Genomic DNA, 19,702 nt, shown 5'->3' on the forward strand with positions numbered 1-19,702 from the left:
AAGCTTTGCAAATTATATAGGTCAGGGCCCCGTTTCCCGAAAGCATCTTTAGCCTAAGTGGTTTGTGAAGTGCGTCGTACCAACATTGTTCAGTTTTCACTTTCGTTTCCCGAAAGCATCATTGGTAACGTCGTGGAATGACTCGTAGCTTACGAGGGCTCCAGGGGTACTCGTAGGGTCCTAAGAGCCCTATGTTGTTAGTATTTACTAACTTTATGCAAGGTCTACGTTCGTGCAGTACTCAGCGTTGACTCGTCCTAAAAATACAATATTATTGTAAATTATATATCAAAAAAGTGGTAGCTAACGTTAGTTGAATCAAACAAACAAATAGCTGTTGTTTTTGCTCCAAAAAGCTTGACTTACCTTGAATTTAACAGATAGTTCCTTCAAATTAGGGCTGTACGGTATGGACTAAAATGTATATCACGGTATGATTTGAGGCATAGACGGTAACGGTATTATATCACAGTATGTTAATTGTATCTTCTAATTTCGATATAAATGCTTCTGAAGGGGTAAAATACTGGTAAGGCAGCAAAACTGCCTTACCAGTAAGTTACTTCCATCTCTGAAAAACACTAACGTTTAATAGTATGGATTTGTTTCTCCACTTGCTTGCGGACCTTGCCGTATAGTTTCGGCATCTCAATTTGGCTGAAGTGTGTGCGATTAGGTAACGCGTACCTGGGATCGACTGTTTTGACCATCTATTTAAAGCCCTTTCTATCGACATTTTGAAAGGGAACCATGTCCTTACACAGGCTAACAGTGACGGTGTTTGTTATCTCGTTCCACCGCTGGCATTTTGTCGTAAGGACTGGCTTTGGAAAATGCCTGCAGAAGCAATGTCTGATATGGAGAGACAGCTTCACGCTACCAGCGTCTGTCTCGTAGGCTACGGTGTGGCATGAGAGCTTGTGAAGGGACTATTGCGCAAGCACACAGCAGTATCGCTGTCAAATCTGTTCCTGGGAAAAGTAATGAATTGAAAAAGGAACTATGTTTCGTTACCATATTTTCAGTAGTTGCACGTAACTTTACTTTATACCTGAAAAGGTAGTTAGGTTACTGCATTAGCGCGTTACTTACTTTGTTACGCGTTACACACAACTGTCTACCGGTCACACCGGTCAAACTGTAACGTCAAAATCCATACCGTAGCGCAAATTCACACTGGTATACTTTCTATAGCATTTATACCGTACACGGTAGCCAGGCGTCTAATCCAAAGGCGAGCTCAGTTGGCGCTGTGTGCTTTAAGATTCTGAAGCAGGTGCTGAGGTTCCGATTGGCCCAGAGAAATGTAAATTATAAGAATTATCCAATAATGTTTGGCATAAGAAGGACAGCTTCCCCCCCCCCCCCTAAAAAAACTCTTTGGTTCTACACGATTCACGTGAATGACCCAATTGACCAAGAAAACGGCGATTGTCGTCGAAAAGTGACAAGTTTGCAGGAATGCAGAACATGTTGGAAGTCAACAACAACATAATTTATTGCAGCAATTGAGAATTCCAAAAATACATGCACAGCCGAAATTACAGTACCTTAACCAGCTGAATTCACGCAGCCATCATCCTCCGACTCTGTAGACCGTGGCACTGGCACACTACTAGCCGCAAGTGCCGCAGGTAGGAAGAACGAATAAATTGTTCGCTTGCTCATTGTTTGAATGGCAGGTTGAGATCGTTCTCCTTCTCACAGACCCGCGGCGGTTTCCCGCGCTCGATAATCTCTATGACCCTCCCCTCCACACATTAGCAACTTACAGTGGCCATTCCCTATCTTTCTCACACTCTTTTGCCTGCTACAGATTCCGGATTCATTGACGCGCCCCTTCCACGTTTAACGTGTAAAAATAAAGAAGAAAAAAAGGGGCAAATGCGCGACTCAGTTTTTGCTGACGCGCATGCACGTCCAGCAAAAATTCAGTCGCGCATTCTCAAATTTTGGTCGCAAAACGTGACCAATTGGTCGCAGTCTGGAGCCCTGCCTAACTGCTCCCGACGACCTGGCTATCACCTTGCATGATTGACTATGCCGTAGGTGTGTCAATGTGTGTATTAACCGATGTAAGTCGCATTGGATAAAGGCTAAATGCCCAAATTGTAATTGTAAATTGTACCTGTTAAAGTGCAAAACAAGCTACCTGTAAAAGTGCAAAGAGAGCAGTGAGTCTTCTCGTTCCCGTCCTTACGTCATTTTTTATTCAGGACATGGTTCTCAGCAGCTGGTTGAGGTCCCTGCCGACGCTCGGGGGCTCGGAGGCGGCGCTCTGTCCCAGGCCGGGCCCCATCTGATGGTGGAGGGCTCGGCACAGGCTGGTTGTCGCCCGGTGCACGCTGCCGCTGGACGGGCCCAGCAGGCCCCACAGCAGGGGCAGCGCCTTCTGCTCCACCAGCTGGGGCCGGCGGGGGTACAGCTCCATCACCAGCTCTGGTGGGGGGGAGGAGGAGACGGAGGGAAAGGGGGAGGGGAGGAGACAGAGGAAGAGAAGGAGGAGGAAACCAAGGAAGAGACAAAATAATGGGAGACAGGAGGAGACAGAGGAGAGGAGGCGGCAGAGCAGAGCGGATCAGATGCCTCTTGATTGGCCACACAATGGTATTACGTATGTTTGGTGCATTGCAAAGAACAAAACAAACAAACATTTTAGCCATTAACAAACCTGCAACCTTCTCGATCAGGTCCACCTTTGCTTGGCCGCTAAGAACCCGTGCCTTGAAGCAGAACGGCTCCAGGAGGAGGCTGTTGTCTGGAGAGGGGCAAGGGAGGAACACATGAGTAACAAGGACAACGCCGTGGTCAGACCGGACAGTGTTCCGGACAGCTCCCCACCGGGCCCTCACCGAGGTTCAGGACCAGCTCGCAGAGGGCCCCTGTGGCGGCCGAGTACACAGCGCGGTTCTTGGAGTTGAGGTGGTTGTCCACGATGGCGGGCACCAGGTGGTTGAGCACCCCGGACAGGTTGTCCTTCAGCAGGCGCACCATCCCCTGCAGGGCCTCCAGGGCGTAAAGGTTCACCTTACGGTTGGACTCCAGCAGGCGGTCTCTGAAGAGGCCAAACACCTGGGGGAGCGGGGAGAAACGGGGAACAGGTGAACAAAAAGGGGACAGGAGGGAGTCCAACCAGGGGAGGGGATAAGGGCGAGTGTGAGGTAGTGGGCGTTTACGAGCGGTGGGGGGTTTTACGGACCGGGAACAGGCTGCGGATGACCATGCTGGGGTTGTGCTGGCAGTCGGCCACCAGCTGGTCGAGGCCTTTGATGCGTTCCCTGAAGTCCTTTGACTCCATCAGAGCGGTGAGCTGCCTGATGTACTCAAACTTGTCTTCCATGATGGGCCCCTGAGGTTTGGAGCTGTACTTGCTGTTGGGCTCCCTGGAGGGTACCACAAAATATAATGTCATGAAACTGCATACATACTTACTACATATATATATATATGATCTTGGAAATAAGATAAAAGATATTCTTAAAGTTTGCTTCAAGTTGAGAAAACAAACAAATGCATAATTAATATAGGAGACATTGCAAACAAAAGCCATCATGTGTGTTCTGGAACACGACCCCGAGAGAGGAGCTGACCTCATAGCATAAGTAAGGCTTTTACTTTCACCAACATATTTCAAAGGTGGCTGTCATGTGTCTGGGAGGAGTCTCACCTGGGGGTGGTGGTGGCGGTGTTGGTGGGGGTGGCGGTGGCGGTGGTGGGGCTGGGGGCTATGGTCTGTTTGGGGAGCTTCCTTTGGAGCGTCGAGGCCCTGGCGGTGCCACTGCCGGGAAGCGAGGCTGGGGTCTGGGGCGTCTCACCCAGACCCTGACCCTGACCCTGACCCTGACACAACAAACACAACAACAACAACGTTCACCAGACCCGTCACCAAGCGGTAGGGTGGGGCGAGAGGGCGGGGCCTTCCGTACCTTTGCCTTGAGTCCACTGACCGCCTTGCGGGCGGCGGAAAGGTCCTTGGTGGGGATGTTCTTCTCCAGCAGGCTATCAAAGTCCCGGTGGGAGGACAGGAACAGCAACATCCGGCGGCCAAAGGACCTGAAGGGGGAGGAGTGAGACCGGCAAGTCACCGAGCCGTTAGACACACGCCAAAGCCTTCTGCCAACACAGGAAGCCACCGGGGGCTCTACGTGCCTGGGTTCCGGGGAGGAGTCCAGGGCCAGCTTGACCACGGCCGGGAGGATTCTGTCCGTCACGTCCTTCCCTCCGGACAGCAGGCGGGCCACGCCCACCCTCTCCAGCAGGTCGGCCAGGTGCTGGGCGGCGCACTTCCTCACCGCCGCGCTCAGGTGGCTGCAGACACACACAGGCTCAACATGAAGGACGCACACAAAGAGACACAAACCACAGAAGTACACAACGGATGGAGATAAGGAAACATCGGCTAGACCTCTGGAGTATCCTACCTACCAGTCCAAAGCAGATTAAGGATGTTAGAAACGTTTCCTTTGACACTCAAGTCCTGTTTAAATGTAAATTTTTTATGTTGTGCGTTTGCATCTGCCGCTGATTCTTTGTACTTTATATAAATCACAGATTGGATCTTGCAATACCGTTACTGTGGTAGATATACTAGAAAACATAACAAGGCGCAATACAGTGTGTTTGTGTCTGCGTTGTGCGTGTGCGTGCAGCCCCCTGACCTCAAACCCCCGTCCAGGAAGGCGTTGATGCAGCGTGCCGGCGTGCAGTGCCGCACCATGTGGCCCAGCGCCGCGTCCACTTCCTCCCGGATGAAGGCGTTGCTCTCGGCCGCCTTGTGCAGCAGCGCCCTGGCCGTGGTGTCCACCTCCTTGTCCATGGCCCGCTCCAGGTGGCAGTACAGGACGCCCAGCGTGCACACGGCTACGCGGGACAGGCCCGAACGCAGGTTCTTCACCTGAGAACCAGACACACACGTGGTAGACACCACTCTCACTCTGGAAAGGTTCATTGAGTGTCTTGGAAAGCGCTATATGAATGAAGGCGTTACATTATAGTACGTTTCACACTCCTCGCTTCATTAAAGGCTGTGTTTTGCTAACATTGTTCATGTCAAATAAACCACTCGTTCTATGGTGTAGAATTGATGGGGATGGTTTTACACACAGCAAGGTATATAGACTAAGCTGTAGACAGGATTGAGTTAGTTTTACACTTGCAGACAGTGACGGACTGTCCACACCCAGCCGCCCGCCCACTCACACGCCCATCCACAGTGACAGACGCTGGTCTCCATGTTACGTGGTAGAGAGAGAGAGCACCAGGGAGCAGGCCCAGAGAGGGGGAGCTACCTCTTGCACGAGGGCGAGGCAGACGTCGCGGAGCCTGGGGAGCAGCGTGTCCACGTGGTTCTGGGCCAGACTGCGCAGCACCGTGAGCCCTTCCATCTTCTCCTGCCTGCGTTCAGAACCACAGCAGGTCAGTCAGATGAAACACAAGTTTGGATTGCTTCGACTAATTCTGTGTGTGTGTGTGTGTGTGTGTGGGGGGGAAAATTCTGAGTGTGTGTGGTGTGTGTGTGTGTGTGTGTGTGTGTGTGTGTGTGTGTGTGTGTGTGTGTGTGTGTGTGTGTGTGTGTGTGTGTGTGTGTGTGTGTGTGTGTGTGTGTGTGTGTGTGTGTGTGTGTGTGTCTCACCAGTTCTCTGAGCTGATGAGAGTGAGGCTCTGTGTCATGGCCAGCTCAGGTTTGGGGAAGGGGTGGGGCCCGGGTGGGTCTCGCTGGGGGCCGCTGAGGGAGCCCTGGGCCGGCTCATCTGCACACACACACGTTTGAAAAATAAACGCCGGTCTCAATTAGACGCCGGCGCCTTGCCAGGGTCGCGTGACAACATCACAGACGTATTTTAGAGCATTACCAACTTTCGCCAATAGATGGCATCAGTTCACCAAAAGGAAAATCCGAAGGAATTAAAGGCCTGTTCCATATGGACGCCTGTCCCAAACACAAGCCGCTTGAGTTCAGGGATTGAAACAAATAAAAGGCTGGGCTAATAATTAAAGTTTTATGGTATTCAGGCTCAATCCTATAAAAAAATAAGAGTTACTTTGGATTGATTTATTTGTGTAAGAGATGCCATTCTTACCTCTGCTATCCAACAGCTTCTCCTCCAGCTCGGGCTCAGCGGTCAGCCTCTGGTCGGGGAAACAGCGGCCCCCGTTCTTCTGCCTCTTCCCAGAGGGCCCGGCCTCTTCCCCTGCCTGGTGGGGGGACAGGCCCCGGAGCTTCTCCCGGGGGATCCTGTCGTTCCTCAGACGCTCCTGCACAGGGGGAAACGGGCTGAACGCGCACTTACCTCTGCCCGCCACGCCTTCAGGAACCTCAGAGGCCGGCGGGCTGCCTGGGGCCTGGGACCTCTGGCCGTTGGCGAACTGGGAGCGCTTCGTCCCAGAGAGGTCCGCCTCGGCGCCTCCGAGCGCCCGGCGGCGGGCGGAGGCAGCGGCGTTCCAGGAAGAGGGGGCGGAGCTCAGCGGGGCGTCCCGCAGATCCACTGTGAAGGACACTGTTTAAAAGTACACGTTAAGCATACTTTAAATCAACAAATATACTTGGAATAACTTTTGTATGCTTCAATTATATTTGTACTACAATAAAGTGTACTACTTGTTCACCTGGGGGTCTATGTGGGTTTTTGCTGACGCGCATGCACGTCCAGCAAATATTCAGTCGCGCATTCTCAAATTTTGGTCGCAAAACGTGACCAATTGGTCGCAGTCTGGAGCCCTGCCTAACTGCTCCCGACGACCTGGCTATCACCTTGCATGATTGACTATGCCGTAGGTGTGTCAATGTGTGTATTAACCGATGTAAGTCGCATTGGATAAAAGCGTCTGCTAAATGCCCTAATTGTAATTGTAAATTGTACCTGTTAAAGTGCAAAACAAGCTACCTGTAAAAGTGCAAAGAGAGCAGTGAGTCTTCTCGTTCCCGTCCTTACGTCATTTTTTATTCAGGACATGGTTCTCAGCAGCTGGTTGAGGTCCCTGCCGACGCTCGGGGGCTGGGAGGCGGCGCTCTGTCCCAGGCCCGGCCCCATCTGATGGTGGAGGGCTCGGCACAGGCTGGTTGTCGCCCGGTGCACGCTGCCGCTGGACGGGCCCAGCAGGCCCCACAGCAGGGGCAGCGCCTTCTGCTCCACCAGCTGGGGCCGGCGGGGGTACAGCTCCATCACCAGCTCTGGGGGGGGGGAGGAGGAGACGGAGGGAGAGAAGGAGGAGGAAACCAAGGAAGAGACAAAATAATGGGAGACAGGAGGAGACAGAGGAGAGGAGGCGGCAGAGCAGAGCGGATCAGATGCCTCTTGATTGGCCACACAATGGTATACGTATGTTTGGTGCTGATCATTGCAAAGAACAAAACAAACAAACATTTTAGCCATTAACAAACCTGCAACCTTCTCGATCAGGTCCACCTTTGCTTGGCCGCTAAGAACCCGTGCCTTGAAGCAGAACGGCTCCAGGAGGAGGCTGTTGTCTGGAGAGGTGCAAGGGAGAAACACATGAGTAACAAGGACAACGCCGTGGTCAGACCGGACCGTGTTCCGGACAGCTCCCCACCGGGCCCTCACCGAGGTTCAGGACCAGCTCACAGAGGGCCCCTGTGGCGGCCGAGTACACAGCGCGGTTCTTGGAGTTGAGGTGGTTGTCCACGATGGCGGGCACCAGGTGGTTGAGCACCCCGGACAGGTTGTCCTTCAGCAGGCGCACCATCCCCTGCAGGGCCTCCAGGGCGTAAAGGTTCACCTTACGGTTGGACTCCAGCAGGCGGTCTCTGAAGAGGCCAAACACCTGGGGGAGCGGGGAGAAACGGGGAACAGGTGAACAAAAAGGGGACAGGAGGGAGTCCAACCAGGGGAGGGGATAAGGGCGAGTGTGAGGTAGTGGGCGTTTACGAGCGGTGGGGGGTTTTACGGACCGGGAACAGGCTGCGGATGACCATGCTGGGGTTGTGCTGGCAGTCGGCCACCAGCTGGTCGAGGCCTTTGATGCGCTCCCTGAAGTCCTTTGACTCCATCAGAGCGGTGAGCTGCCTGATGTACTCAAACTTGTCTTCCATGATGGGCCCCTGAGGTTTGGAGCTGTACTTGCTGTTGGGCTCCCTGGAGGGTACCACAAAATATAATGTCATGAAACTGCATACATACTTACTACATATGTATATATATGATCTTGGAAATAAGATAAAAGATATTCTTAAAGTTTGCTTCAAGTTGAGAAAACAAAAAAATGCATAATTAATATAGGAGAGACATTGCAAACAAAAGCCATCATGTGTGTTCTGGAACACGACCCCGAGAGAGGAGCTGACCTCATAGCATAAGTAAGGCTTTTACTTTCACCAACATATTTCAAAGGTGGCTGTCATGTGTCTGGGAGGAGTCTCACCTGGGGGTGGTGGTGGCGGTGTTGGTGGGGGTGGCGGTGGCGGTGGTGGGGCTGGGGGCTATGGTCTGTTTGGGGAGCTTCCTTTGGAGCGTCGAGGCCCTGGCGGTGCCACTGCCGGGAAGCGAGGCTGGGGTCTGGGGCGTCTCACCCAGACCCTGACCCTGACCCTGACCCTGACACAACAAACACAACAACAACAATGTTCACCAGACCCGTCACCAAGCGGTAGGGTGGGGCGAGAGGAGGGGGCCTTCCGTACCTTTGCCTTGAGTCCACTGACCGCCTTGCGGGCGGCGGAAAGGTCCTTGGTGGGGATGTTCTTCTCCAGCAGGCTATCAAAGTCCCGGTGGGAGGACAGGAACAGCAACATCCGGCGGCCAAAGGACCTGAAGGGGGAGGAGTGAGACCGGCACGTCACCGAGCCGTTGGACACACGCCAAAGCCTTCTGCCAACACAGGAAGCCACCGGGGGCTCTACGTGCCTGGGTTCCGGGGAGGAGTCCAGGGCCAGCTTGACCACGGCCGGGAGAATTCTGTCCGTCACGTCCTTCCCTCCGGACAGCAGGCGGGCCACGCCCACCCTCTCCAGCAGGTCGGCCAGGTGCTGGGCGGCGCACTTCCTCACCGCCGCGCTCAGGTGGCTGCAGACACACACAGGCTCAACATGAAGGACGCACACAAAGAGACACAAACCACAGAAGTACACAACGGATGGAGATAAGGAAACATCGGCTAGACCTCTGGAGTATCCTACCTACCAGTCCAAAGCAGATTAAGGATGTTAGAAACGTTTCCTTTGACACTCAAGTCCTGTTTAAATGTCCATTTTTTATGTTGTGCGTTTGCATCTTCCGCTGATTCTTTGTACTTTATATAAATCACAGATTGGATCTTGCAATACCGTTACTGTGGTAGATATACTAGAAAACATAACAAGGCGTAATACAGTGTGTTTGTGTCTTCGTTGTGCGTGTGCGTGCAGCCCCCTGACCTCAAACCCCCGTCCAGGAAGGCGTTGATGCAGCGTGCCGGCGTGCAGTGCCGCACCATGTGGCCCAGCGCCGCGTCCACTTCCTCCCGGATGAAGGCGTTGCTCTCGGCCGCCTTGTGCAGCAGCGCCCTGGCCGTGGTGTCCACCTCCTTGTCCATGGCCCGCTCCAGGTGGCAGTACAGGACGCCCAGCGTGCACACGGCTACGCGGGACACGCCCGAACGCAGGTTCTTCACCTGAGAACCAGACACACACGTGGTAGACACCACTCTCACTCTGGAAAGGTTCATTGAGTGCCTTGGAAAGCGCTTTATGAATGAAGGCGTTACACTATAGTACGTTTCACACTCCTCGCTTCATTCAAGGCTGTGTTTTGCTAACATTGTTCATGTCGAATCAAGCACTCTTTCTATGGTGTAGAATTGATGGGGATGGTTTTACACACAGCAAGGTCTATAGACTAAGCTGTAGACAGGATTGAGTTAGTTTTACACTTGCAGACAGTGACGGACTGTCCACACCCAGCCGCCCGCCCACTCACACGCCCAACCACAGTGACAGACGCTGGTCTCCATGTTACGTGGTAGAGAGAGAGAGAGCACCAGGGAGCAGGCCCAGAGAGGGGGAGCTACCTCTTGCACGAGGGCGAGGCAGACGTCGCGGAGCCTGGGGAGCAGCGTGTCCACGTGGTTCTGGGCCAGACTGCGCAGCACCGTGAGCCCTTCCATCTTCTCCTGCCTGCGTTCAGAACCACAGCAGGTCAGTCAGATGAAACACAAGTTTGGATTGCTTCGACTAATTCTGTGTGTTGGTGTGTGTGTGTGTGTGGGGGGGAAATTCTGAGTGTGTGTGGTGTGTGTGTGTGTGTGTGCGTGTGTGTGTGTGTGTGTGTGTGTGTGTGTGTGTCTCACCAGTTCTCTGAGCTGATGAGAGTGAGGCTCTGTGTCATGGCCAGCTCAGGTTTGGGGAAGGGATGGGGCCCGGGTGGGTCTCGCTGGGGGCCGCTGAGGGAGCCCTGGGCCGGCTCATCTGCACACACACACGTTTGAAAAATAAACGCCGGTCTCAATTAGACGCCGGCGCCTTGCCAGGGTCGCGTGACAACATCACAGACGTATTTTAGAGCATTACCAACTTTCGCCAATAGATGGCATCAGTTCACCAAAAGGAAAATCCAAAGGAATTAAAGGCCTGTTCCATATGGACGCCTGTCCCAAACACAAGCCGCTTGAGTTCAGGGGTTGAAACAAATAAAAGCCTGGGCTAATAATTAAAGTTTTATGGTATGCAGGCTCAATCCTATAAAAAAATAAGAGTTACTTTGGATTGATTTATTTGTGTAAGAGATGCCATTCTTACCTCTGCTATCCAACAGCTTCTCCTCCAACTCGGGCTCAGCGGTCAGCCTCTGGTCGGGGAAACAGCGGCCCCCGTTCTTCTGCCTCTTCCCAGAGGGCCCGGCCTCTTCCCCTGCCTGGTGGGGGGACGGGCCCCGGAGCTTCTCCCGGGGGATCCTGCCGTTCCTCAGACGCTCCTGCACAGGGGGAAACGGGCTGAACTCGCACTTACCTCTGCCCGCCACGCCTTCAGGAACCTCAGAGGCCGGCGGGCTGCCTGGGGCCTGGGACCTCTGGCCGTTGGCGAACTGGGAGCGCTCCGTCCCAGAGAGGTCCGCCTCGGCGCCTCCGAGCGCCCGGCGGCGGGCAGAGGCAGCGGCGTTCCAGGAAGAGGGGGCGGAGCTCAGCGGGGCGTCCCGCAGATCCACTGTGAAGGACACTGTTTAAAAGTACACGTTAAGCATACTTTAAATCAACAAATATACTTGGAATAACTTTTGTATGCTTCAATTATATTTGTACTACAATAAAGTGTACTACTTGTTCACCTGGGGGTCTATGTGGGGGCTTGGCCTCAGTAGGGCGGAGGACGATCCTGTCGTTGGCGCCAGCGGCTGGGGCAGCCAACCGGGGCAGCCTAGCCCCACGAGGGTGGTCAGGGTCAGCCACTTCTAATGAGGGGAAATTAAGTACGATTTAATAAAACATAGTACAAGTACACAATGACCACGTATTTGCAATTTTTCTAATTGTACGTCCACACCAGAAGCGAATTGAGCTACCAAATCGCCGGAAGTCATTCACTTTCTATGGGCAAGAGCGACCAAAGCGACCAACGCTACCAGCGGCCAAAGTTGAGCGACCAGAGCATCCAAAAAAAGTTGAAAACTTTTTAACTTTATGCAAATTACTATGATGCGCTTCAGCGGCAAAACACTGACAGCCAATCGGAATGTAGACGCTCTTCGCTTGCGTGGATCCCAGGGAACACCGGCAGGCACTTTGGTTCCTACCTACCTTTATTCACTCACTGAACAAAATGTCGGCTGAAGTATTATTATTATTATATCTTGAAAGGCGCCTCTAAATTAAATGTATTATTATTATTATTATTATTATTATTATTATTAATAATCGCGGCTGTAACTTGGCACCCGGTGTTGTACGACCCTTTTTCAGTTCAGAGATCGAAACGCCATAGTGGTTTGGATACCAAGTGATGATAAGCGGGAGTATTTATACATCTAGAACGTTCGTATTTAAGCGGGAATCATTTTCATTTGCTCTCCATGCCACTAATCTAACCAACCAATCGCGTGTAGCATGCTTTAAGTTTTTGAAATCGTCACATAAACAAACTAATCGACAAGACGAGGGATAAATGACAAGGGATATATCTATTTTCTTTTATCCCTCTATTCCCCACTATTCACGGAGCCTGAGGTGAATAATTGTCAATTAAATAGTCTAGATCAGGGGTCTCAAACTTGCGGCCCGGGGGCCAATTGAGGCCCGTGGGATGATATTTTGTGGCCCCCTACTTGACATCAAAGTTTAGTGTTATTGCGGCCCGTGCGTTGTTGTCAAACGCACATTTTTTGCGGAGTCGCTTGCCACGCTTTTTTATCACTCGTGATAGGGTGACCAGATGGGACAGTCCCAGTTTTGAGTTGTGTGTCCTGTGTCTCGTCGAACGCCAAAGAACACTAGAAATGTCACCGGTTTCCACCAACCACTATGAAATGTCTCCTGTTGTCAGCGATTACATAGCCAACGTGTTCTAATTATAGCCCGATCATTGACTTAGATTGGGTCAGTTGTAGGGCTGTCACTTTTTATTCGAAGTTCGAATATTCGTTCGAAGGTGGGGTGAAAAGTTCGAATTCGAAGTGTAATTCTCCATTCGAACTGTAAAAATGCGCTATAAAGAAGAGAGCGGCGAGTGGCTTCTCCTCAATAAAGCGGCCCTCCTGGATCCCCGCTTCTCCCGGTTAGTCCACCTTTCCCCTGCACAGAAACATCTCGTGACTGAAAGCCTCTCACACGAGCTCACTGAAACGGAGACCGACACTGATCGCACACGACAGGGAGAAAAGTCTGCTGCTGCGCTGGGCGCGATGGGCAGCCTGTTTGGGGACTTATACAGCACGGCTGACAGAAGCAGCTGCAACGGTAACGGAGAGCTGCGAGACTACTTGTAATTTTCTTTCCGTAAGGAATAAAAAGAGCAGCATGCCGTGTTGGAGGTCGGCCTCACAGATTGTTCGTTTATATAGGCTGTGTGTGCCATGGACGACATGCGCTCCGCATATCGCGCTCCGAGCAGTTATTGTTAATGTGTAAAAGACAGCCGCACTTGTGTGTCGGAGCTTCCTCTTGTTGTGTTTACAAATGTGTTATCAAAGATGTGTTTTTATCCTGTGCTGTTATGAATTCAGTAGGTAGACGTGATTTCCACAAGAAATAAAAAGAGCAACATAAAAAATCAAGACTGTTGTCGTGTGGGGGGGGAGATGGATAGATAGCCTAGTCAAGTCTTTATCAATACCAAACGATACAAATCATCGGGAATCCATTTAGGTGGTTCGGCCCACACAGGACAGTAGCCTACAAGACCACATAGAACAAGTCTGAATGGACATACACACAATACATCACATTAAAACTAGACACGCGTTGATAGATAGATAGATAGATAGACAGATAGGCCTAGATAGATAGATATTAGGGATGGGCGTGAGGTATCGATTACTCGAGTACTCCTCGTTACAAATGAACTCGGTTGGTGGACAGGCAAACTCGAGTTTGCATATACACACACAAACAAAGTTTTCTGAAGCAAATGTTTCTGTCGGCGCCACTAACGCATGACGTGGGCACAAAGAAAATTAAATGCATCCATTTCCATGGCGCGTTCCGTGCCGTGTGCAGGCACGCCAGAATTCAAAAAGTTAAGAGATGGCGGTTAAAGCAAAGCGCAGCGAAGAATTGAAATACTTTAAAGAAATAGGAGATCATAAGGTGAAATGTAAAATATGCCAAGCGAAATCGAGCTACCAGAAAGTACTATGCGGCAACATATGCTCCTGAAACACAACGGTGAGTTCGGGAAAGCAGACCCGCAGCAACGGTGAAAGTGAAAGTGTGCCGGCTATTTTCACCGCCGCAAGACGCAGCTGTAATCCCGGGCTTGTAGAGAAGATCACAACGCTGAGTATTTCCATAGTCCAATTGCTGCCGTTTTATTTGCAGCTTTAAATTATTTGCAATGGTTAGGCTACTTGTTTCGTTTTTGTTTATTTTAAACCGTTACAGGCCTTGGTTCGACGTGATTTAAATTGTGAGACGCATATTTATTTTTGTAAGGAAAATGTGTTTTGAACGTTTGCAAAAATAAATAATGAATACTCTGATAACTCTGACTGTTTTGATGGAAAATAAGCATTACATGTTTGGTTGGTAATATTGCCGTTCATCATCATGCCTATTCCTGCTGCAGATGCGTTGCATTCTAAAAATAGATTTGATTTAACGAGTACTCGATTGATCCTTGAGGAATTCCTTCGATCACTCGAGTTTGGAATTTACTACTCGTGCCCATCCCTAATAGATATGTTCCATTATTTGCCTTGCGGAGCCAACCAGTCCTGTGCACGTATGCAAATTAGCCATGTGCGCCAATGTCTATTTGTTTTGAGTGCGACGAATGAGTGTAGATCATGATTTGCAGATGCAGATCATTGAAACATATTTTAACTAGCCTACTACAGCACGCAGGGTTTTTTGTTCTCGGTTGTAATTAGCCTACATTTTAGGAGTTTTTTTATATTGGGGGGAATCACTGTCCTACTTGTTGTCGAAGCAATTTATCCAACAAGCAAAACCGTCTCGGCAATATGGCCAAAGTGTATGGGAGAGTTCACTCTTTGATATGGCTGTCTGTACTAAAAGCATACGGCTCCTTTAAATGCGTCTGCATAATTGAATTGTACGTCATGAGCGACTTAAGCGACCAAAGCTAACAGAAATATTCGCAGCGAAACTTTGTGAGCGACCAAAGCGTGGTCGCTCCTGGTGTGGACGTACGGTAAGGCACTGTAATACAATTTGAGATTAACCTTCTGCAAGTATACTAAAGTACTTTGCTATTTAGTATACTTTTTCTAAGTACACATACGTACAATTTACAATACACTTACAATAAAGTACACTTTTTATAAGTACAATGCAATACCACTTTAAGTATTTCAGAATTAGTGTACTTTTTTTTCAGTACATTAAAGTGGAACTTAATGACATTTACTGCGAAGTACAATTTTGAAAAGTACATACGTTAAACATACTTTAATTTAAGCACAAAAAGTAAAAGTATACTTGTCATAACTTTTGTATGCTTCAATTATATTTGCAATACACTAAAGTATACGACTTCTTCACCTGGGGGGGTTTGGCCCGGGGAAGTCTCCTGGCTCGAGGCGGCACCCAGAGCCCGTGCACGGGGGGACACGGTGTCGGAGTGGGCCGCCTGGATCCAGGCTTCCTGGCCCTCAGCCTCCTCAGCCACAGCCAACCGGGGCAGCCTAGCCCCACGAGGGTAGCGGGGGTTAAGGCCCGGGGGCTTGGCCTCAGTAGGGGGGCGGAGGACGATCCTGCCTGGGGCCTGGGACCTCTGGCCGTTGGCGGACTGGGAGCGCTCCGTCCCAGAGAGGTCCGCCTCGGCGCCTCTGAGCGCCCGGCGGCGGGCAGAGGCAGCGGCGTTCCGGGACGAGGAGGCGGAGCTCAGCGGGGCGTCCCGCAGATCCACTGTGAAGGACACTGTTTAAAAGTACACGTTAAGCATACTTTAAGGCAACAAATATACTTGGAATAACTTTTGTATACTTCAATTATATTTGTACTACAATAGAGTTAGAGCTGTGTTGAAAAAATCGATTTTCCGATTTTTAATCGATTCGCATATTAATGACCGATTATCGATTCGTACGTCCAAAGATCGATTTTTTTTAATTTAATTTTTTTTTTTTTTTTTATAAGTTAAAAATGTACCGTATTTTCCGGACTATACGTCGCTCCCGAGTATAAGTCGCATCAGTCAAAAAATGCTCCATGACGAGGAAAAAAACATATATACGTCGCATCGGTGTATAAGTCGCATTTATTTTTAAACATTTAAACAAGAACGTTTAGTCTGGAGAGACTGAATGAAATTGCAATAGCAATATAGGTGTGTCGGTCCCTCGTAGTTCTGAGAGTATACCGAATTCAGTGACACCGGGATTCCACCGGACGCGTATGCGCCGCGGTCAGATGCCTTCACAAGTCCAGCGGAGGGCTCCAGTTTTCGCCGGCCAAGTCATGCGCTGTGATGTGTGACAGCTATGTTGCACAAAATTGCAGCTAAGGCTGGGGTAGCTTTGGTTGAACCGGAGGACATTGAGGACGAGAATATAATTTATTCGGTGGTGCAGTAGGCTTGCAGCGTTCAGTTGTAGGCCTAATGAATGACGGTGCCCTCTTGCGGCCGAGGATTATGTACGCACAATTTTGGCATATAAGTCGCTTCGAAATATAAGTCGCAGGGCAAGCCAAACTACAAAAAAACCGCGACTTATAGTCCGGAAAATACGGTATATTCATGGGATTCCCCTGAACACTTAGGGTGCTGCATATTCTTGAAAACAAATCTTGAGTGTGGTTTTAGAACAGATTTGAACATGCTCATATAGACGCCATTCAGTGCTTTTACAGTTTAAAATGTTCTGTTCTTATGTTCGCACTTTAAAGAAAAATGCTCAACGTTTACATTTTATCCTTCCAGTTTCAGTACTTCTCAGTTTATTAAGTGTGAGCAGTTTTAAAATAAAAATGCTTTTGGTAGCAACCGCTTTTGGGTGAATTCTTAATTATTTTCAAGCATAATAATAATGCACTGGTTAGTGTCCCAGTAGGAATCCACTGTTGCAGATATAGTCACCTCAATGATGTCCTCCATTTATTGTCCTGAATTATCTTTCTTGAAGGTAGATTGACCCTTAACCTTTTCATCAGTCTTCCAGCCATCAGTAACTACCAATACTTGTAAGATTTACTGTTTAATATTGATATAATACTAGTTTTAATATGTTGCTTCTCTACACAGTCATGAAGTGAAGGAAACGGTTCAAATACATTTTTCATTTTAAATAACATTAACCTCCGGATCTAATCGAAATCGGATCGAATCGGAAATCAGATCAAAATCGGATGGAATCGGATGGAATCTGAGAAAATCGGAAAAAATCGATTCTGAAACTTAAAAATCGGAATCGAATCGATTCTTGAAATTTGAATAGAAACCCAGCTCTAAATAGAGTGTACTATTGGTTCACCTGGGGGTCTATGTGGGGGCTTGGCCTCAGTAGGGCGGAGGACGGTCCTGTCAGGGTCCACCACTTCTAATGAGGGGAATTTAAGTACACTTTAATAAAACATTTTAATAGTGTAGCACACAGGACTTGAAAATAAGTGTACTTTACTCAAGTACACAATGACCACGTATTTGCAATTTTTTTAAGGCACTGTAATACAATTTGAGATTAACCTTCTGCAAGTATACTAAAGTACTTTGCTATTCAGTATACTTTTTCTAAGTCCACATACGTACAATTTACAATACACTTACAATAAAGTACACTTTTTATAAGTACAATGCAATACCACTTTAAGTATTTCAGAATTAGTGTACTTTTTTTTTTCAGTACATTAAAGTGGAACTTAATGACATTTATTGCGAAGTACACTTTTGAAAAGTACATACGTTAAACATACTACTTTAATTTAAGCACAAAAAGTAAAAGTATACTTGTAATAACTTTTGTATACTTTAATTATATTTGCAATACACTAAAGTATACAACTTCTTCACCTGGGGGGGTTCGGCCCGGGGAAGTCTCCTGGCTCGAGGCGGCACCCAGAGCCCGTGCACAGAGGGACACGGTGTCGGAGTGGGCCGCCTGGATCCAGGCTTCCTGGCCCTCAGCCTCCTCAGCCACAGCCAACCGGGGCAGCCTAGACCCACGAGGGTAGCGGGGGTTAAGGCCCGGGGGCTTGGCCTCAGTAGGGGGGCGGAGGACAACCCTCTCGTTGGCGCCAGCGGCTGGGGCAGCCAATCGGGGCAGCCTAGACCCACGAGGGTAGCGGGGGTTAAGGCCCGGGGGCTTGGCCTCAGTAGGGGGGCGGAGGACGTTCCTCCCGTTGGCGCCAGCGGCTGGGGCAGCCAACCGGGGCAGCCTAGACCCACGAGGGTAGCGGGGGTTAAGGCCCGGGGGCTTGGCCTCAGTAGGGGGGCGGAGGACGATCCTGTCGCTGGCGCCAGCGGCTGGGGCAGCCAACCGGGGCAGCCTAGACCCACGATGGTGGTCAGGGTCAGCCACTTCTAATGAGGGGAAATTAAGTACACTTTAATAAAATATTTTAATAGTGTAGTACACAGGACTTCAAAATAAGTGTACTTACATAAGTACACTAAATGACCACCTATTTGCAATTTTTCTAAGGCACTGTAATACAACTTGAGATTAACTTTCTGCAAGTATACTAAAATACACTTCTGCTTTGCTATTTAGTATGCTTTTTCTAACTACACATACGTACAACTTACAATACACTTACAATAAAGTACACGTTTTATAAGTACAATGCAATACCACTTTAAGTATTTCAGAATTAGTATACCTTTTTTCAGTACATTAAAGTGGGACTTAATGACATTTATTATGAAATACACTTTTGAAAAGTACATACGTTAAACATACGTTTAATTAAGCCCAAAAAGTAAAAGTATACTTGTAATAACTTTTGTATACTTCAATTATATTTGTAATACACCAAAGTATACAACTCCTTCACCTGGCGGGGTTTGGCCCGGGGAAGTCTCCTGGCTCGAGGCGGCACCCAGAGCCCGTGCACAGAGGGACACGGTGTCGGAGTGGGCCGCCTGAATCCAGGCTTCCTGGCCTTCAGCCTCCTCAGCCACAGCCAACCGGGGCAGCCTAGACCCACGAGGGTAGCGGGAGTTAAGGCCCGGGGGCTTGGCCTCAGTAGGGGGGCCGAGGACGATCCTCTCGTTGGCGCCACCAGCTGGGGCAGCCAACCGGGGCAGCCTAGACCCACGAGGGTAGCGGGGGTTAAGGCCCGGGGGCTTGGCCTCAGTAGGGGGGGCGGGGACAAGCCTGGTCACCTCGGTGTATGACTCCCTGTCCGCCATCATGATGGAAGCAGGGGTCAGTTGAGCCCTCAAAGAAAACAATGTCTTCCTGTCCATCGTCGCTGTTAGATAATCTCTCTATGAGTCTCTGTAATAAAACATATTCAATTTATTATTTAATTAATGGAGTCTTTACCACATACATAGATTGGACCAATGCTTGGGTCTGAAGCATACTCTGGTACAAGAAATAAAGTGTGTGAGAAAATTTTGTGAAAAGAGAATAAAACGGCATGAGTTGTACGCTCCTATCACGGTGTCTCATTAAGTTTACAACAACATTACTTGCATTGGAAGTCGATGAAGACACTGAATAATTCGGTTAAAAAAATCACGGTTCAACGCTGAAAAGTTGAACCAACCACGAGTGTGTACCAACCACGCGTGTCAATTTTGAATTCTGGTACAAGAAATGAAGTGTGTGAGAAAAATTTGTGAAAAGAGAATAAAACGGCATGAGTTGTACTGTACGCTCCTGTCACGGTGTCTCGTTAAGTTTACAACAACATTGCTTGCATTGGAAGTCGATAAAGACACTGAATTATTCGGTAAAAATCACGGTTCAACGCTGAAAAGTTGAACCAACCACGAGTGTGTACAGCGCACACCGAGCCGTATACTAACATAATTTATACATAAACTTCAGTAGCCACTAGCTAGTAAGAGAGTGAGCTAATGCAGTCCTCCTCCAGCAGCAGCATTGCTTCAGATATTGACCCTCATTAAGTGCGATGGCGTGAATACATGCAG

General features: G+C 49.4%; 1 protein-coding gene across 1 annotated transcript; it reads right to left on the reverse strand.

Moving 5' to 3' along the window:
- Positions 1-6,944: 6,944 nt before the first annotated feature.
- LOC130402409 (TOG array regulator of axonemal microtubules protein 1-like) lies at positions 6,945-18,952 on the reverse strand. Its single transcript, XM_056606561.1, has 14 exons — positions 18,926-18,952; positions 17,612-17,726; positions 15,361-15,510; positions 10,730-11,146; positions 10,282-10,399; positions 10,003-10,108; positions 9,371-9,606; positions 8,862-9,020; positions 8,639-8,765; positions 8,444-8,534; positions 7,910-8,100; positions 7,563-7,782; positions 7,382-7,468; positions 6,945-7,171 (listed from the first exon to the last, which is right to left on the reverse strand). Exons 1-14 carry the CDS (start codon positions 18,950-18,952, stop codon positions 6,945-6,947), a joined length of 2,271 nt encoding a protein of 756 aa, XP_056462536.1.
- Positions 18,953-19,702: the final 750 nt, after the last annotated feature.

This window comes from Gadus chalcogrammus, chromosome 13 (assembly GCF_026213295.1).
Source record: "Gadus chalcogrammus isolate NIFS_2021 chromosome 13, NIFS_Gcha_1.0, whole genome shotgun sequence".
NCBI classification, from domain to species: domain Eukaryota; kingdom Metazoa; phylum Chordata; class Actinopteri; order Gadiformes; family Gadidae; genus Gadus; species Gadus chalcogrammus.

Excerpts from the sequence above, each read along its gene's own strand:
- LOC130402409 (XM_056606561.1), bottom strand. The coding sequence starts at position 18,952 with ATGGCGGACAGGGAGTCATACACCGAG. Across the intron at positions 10,400-10,729 it reads GAAGCTGTTGGATAGCAGAG|ATGAGCCGGCCCAGGGCTCC; the intron begins GTAAGAATGGCA and ends GTGTGTGTGCAG. Across the intron at positions 7,783-7,909 it reads TCATCCGCAGCCTGTTCCCG|GTGTTTGGCCTCTTCAGAGA; the intron begins GTCCGTAAAACC and ends CCGCTCCCCCAG.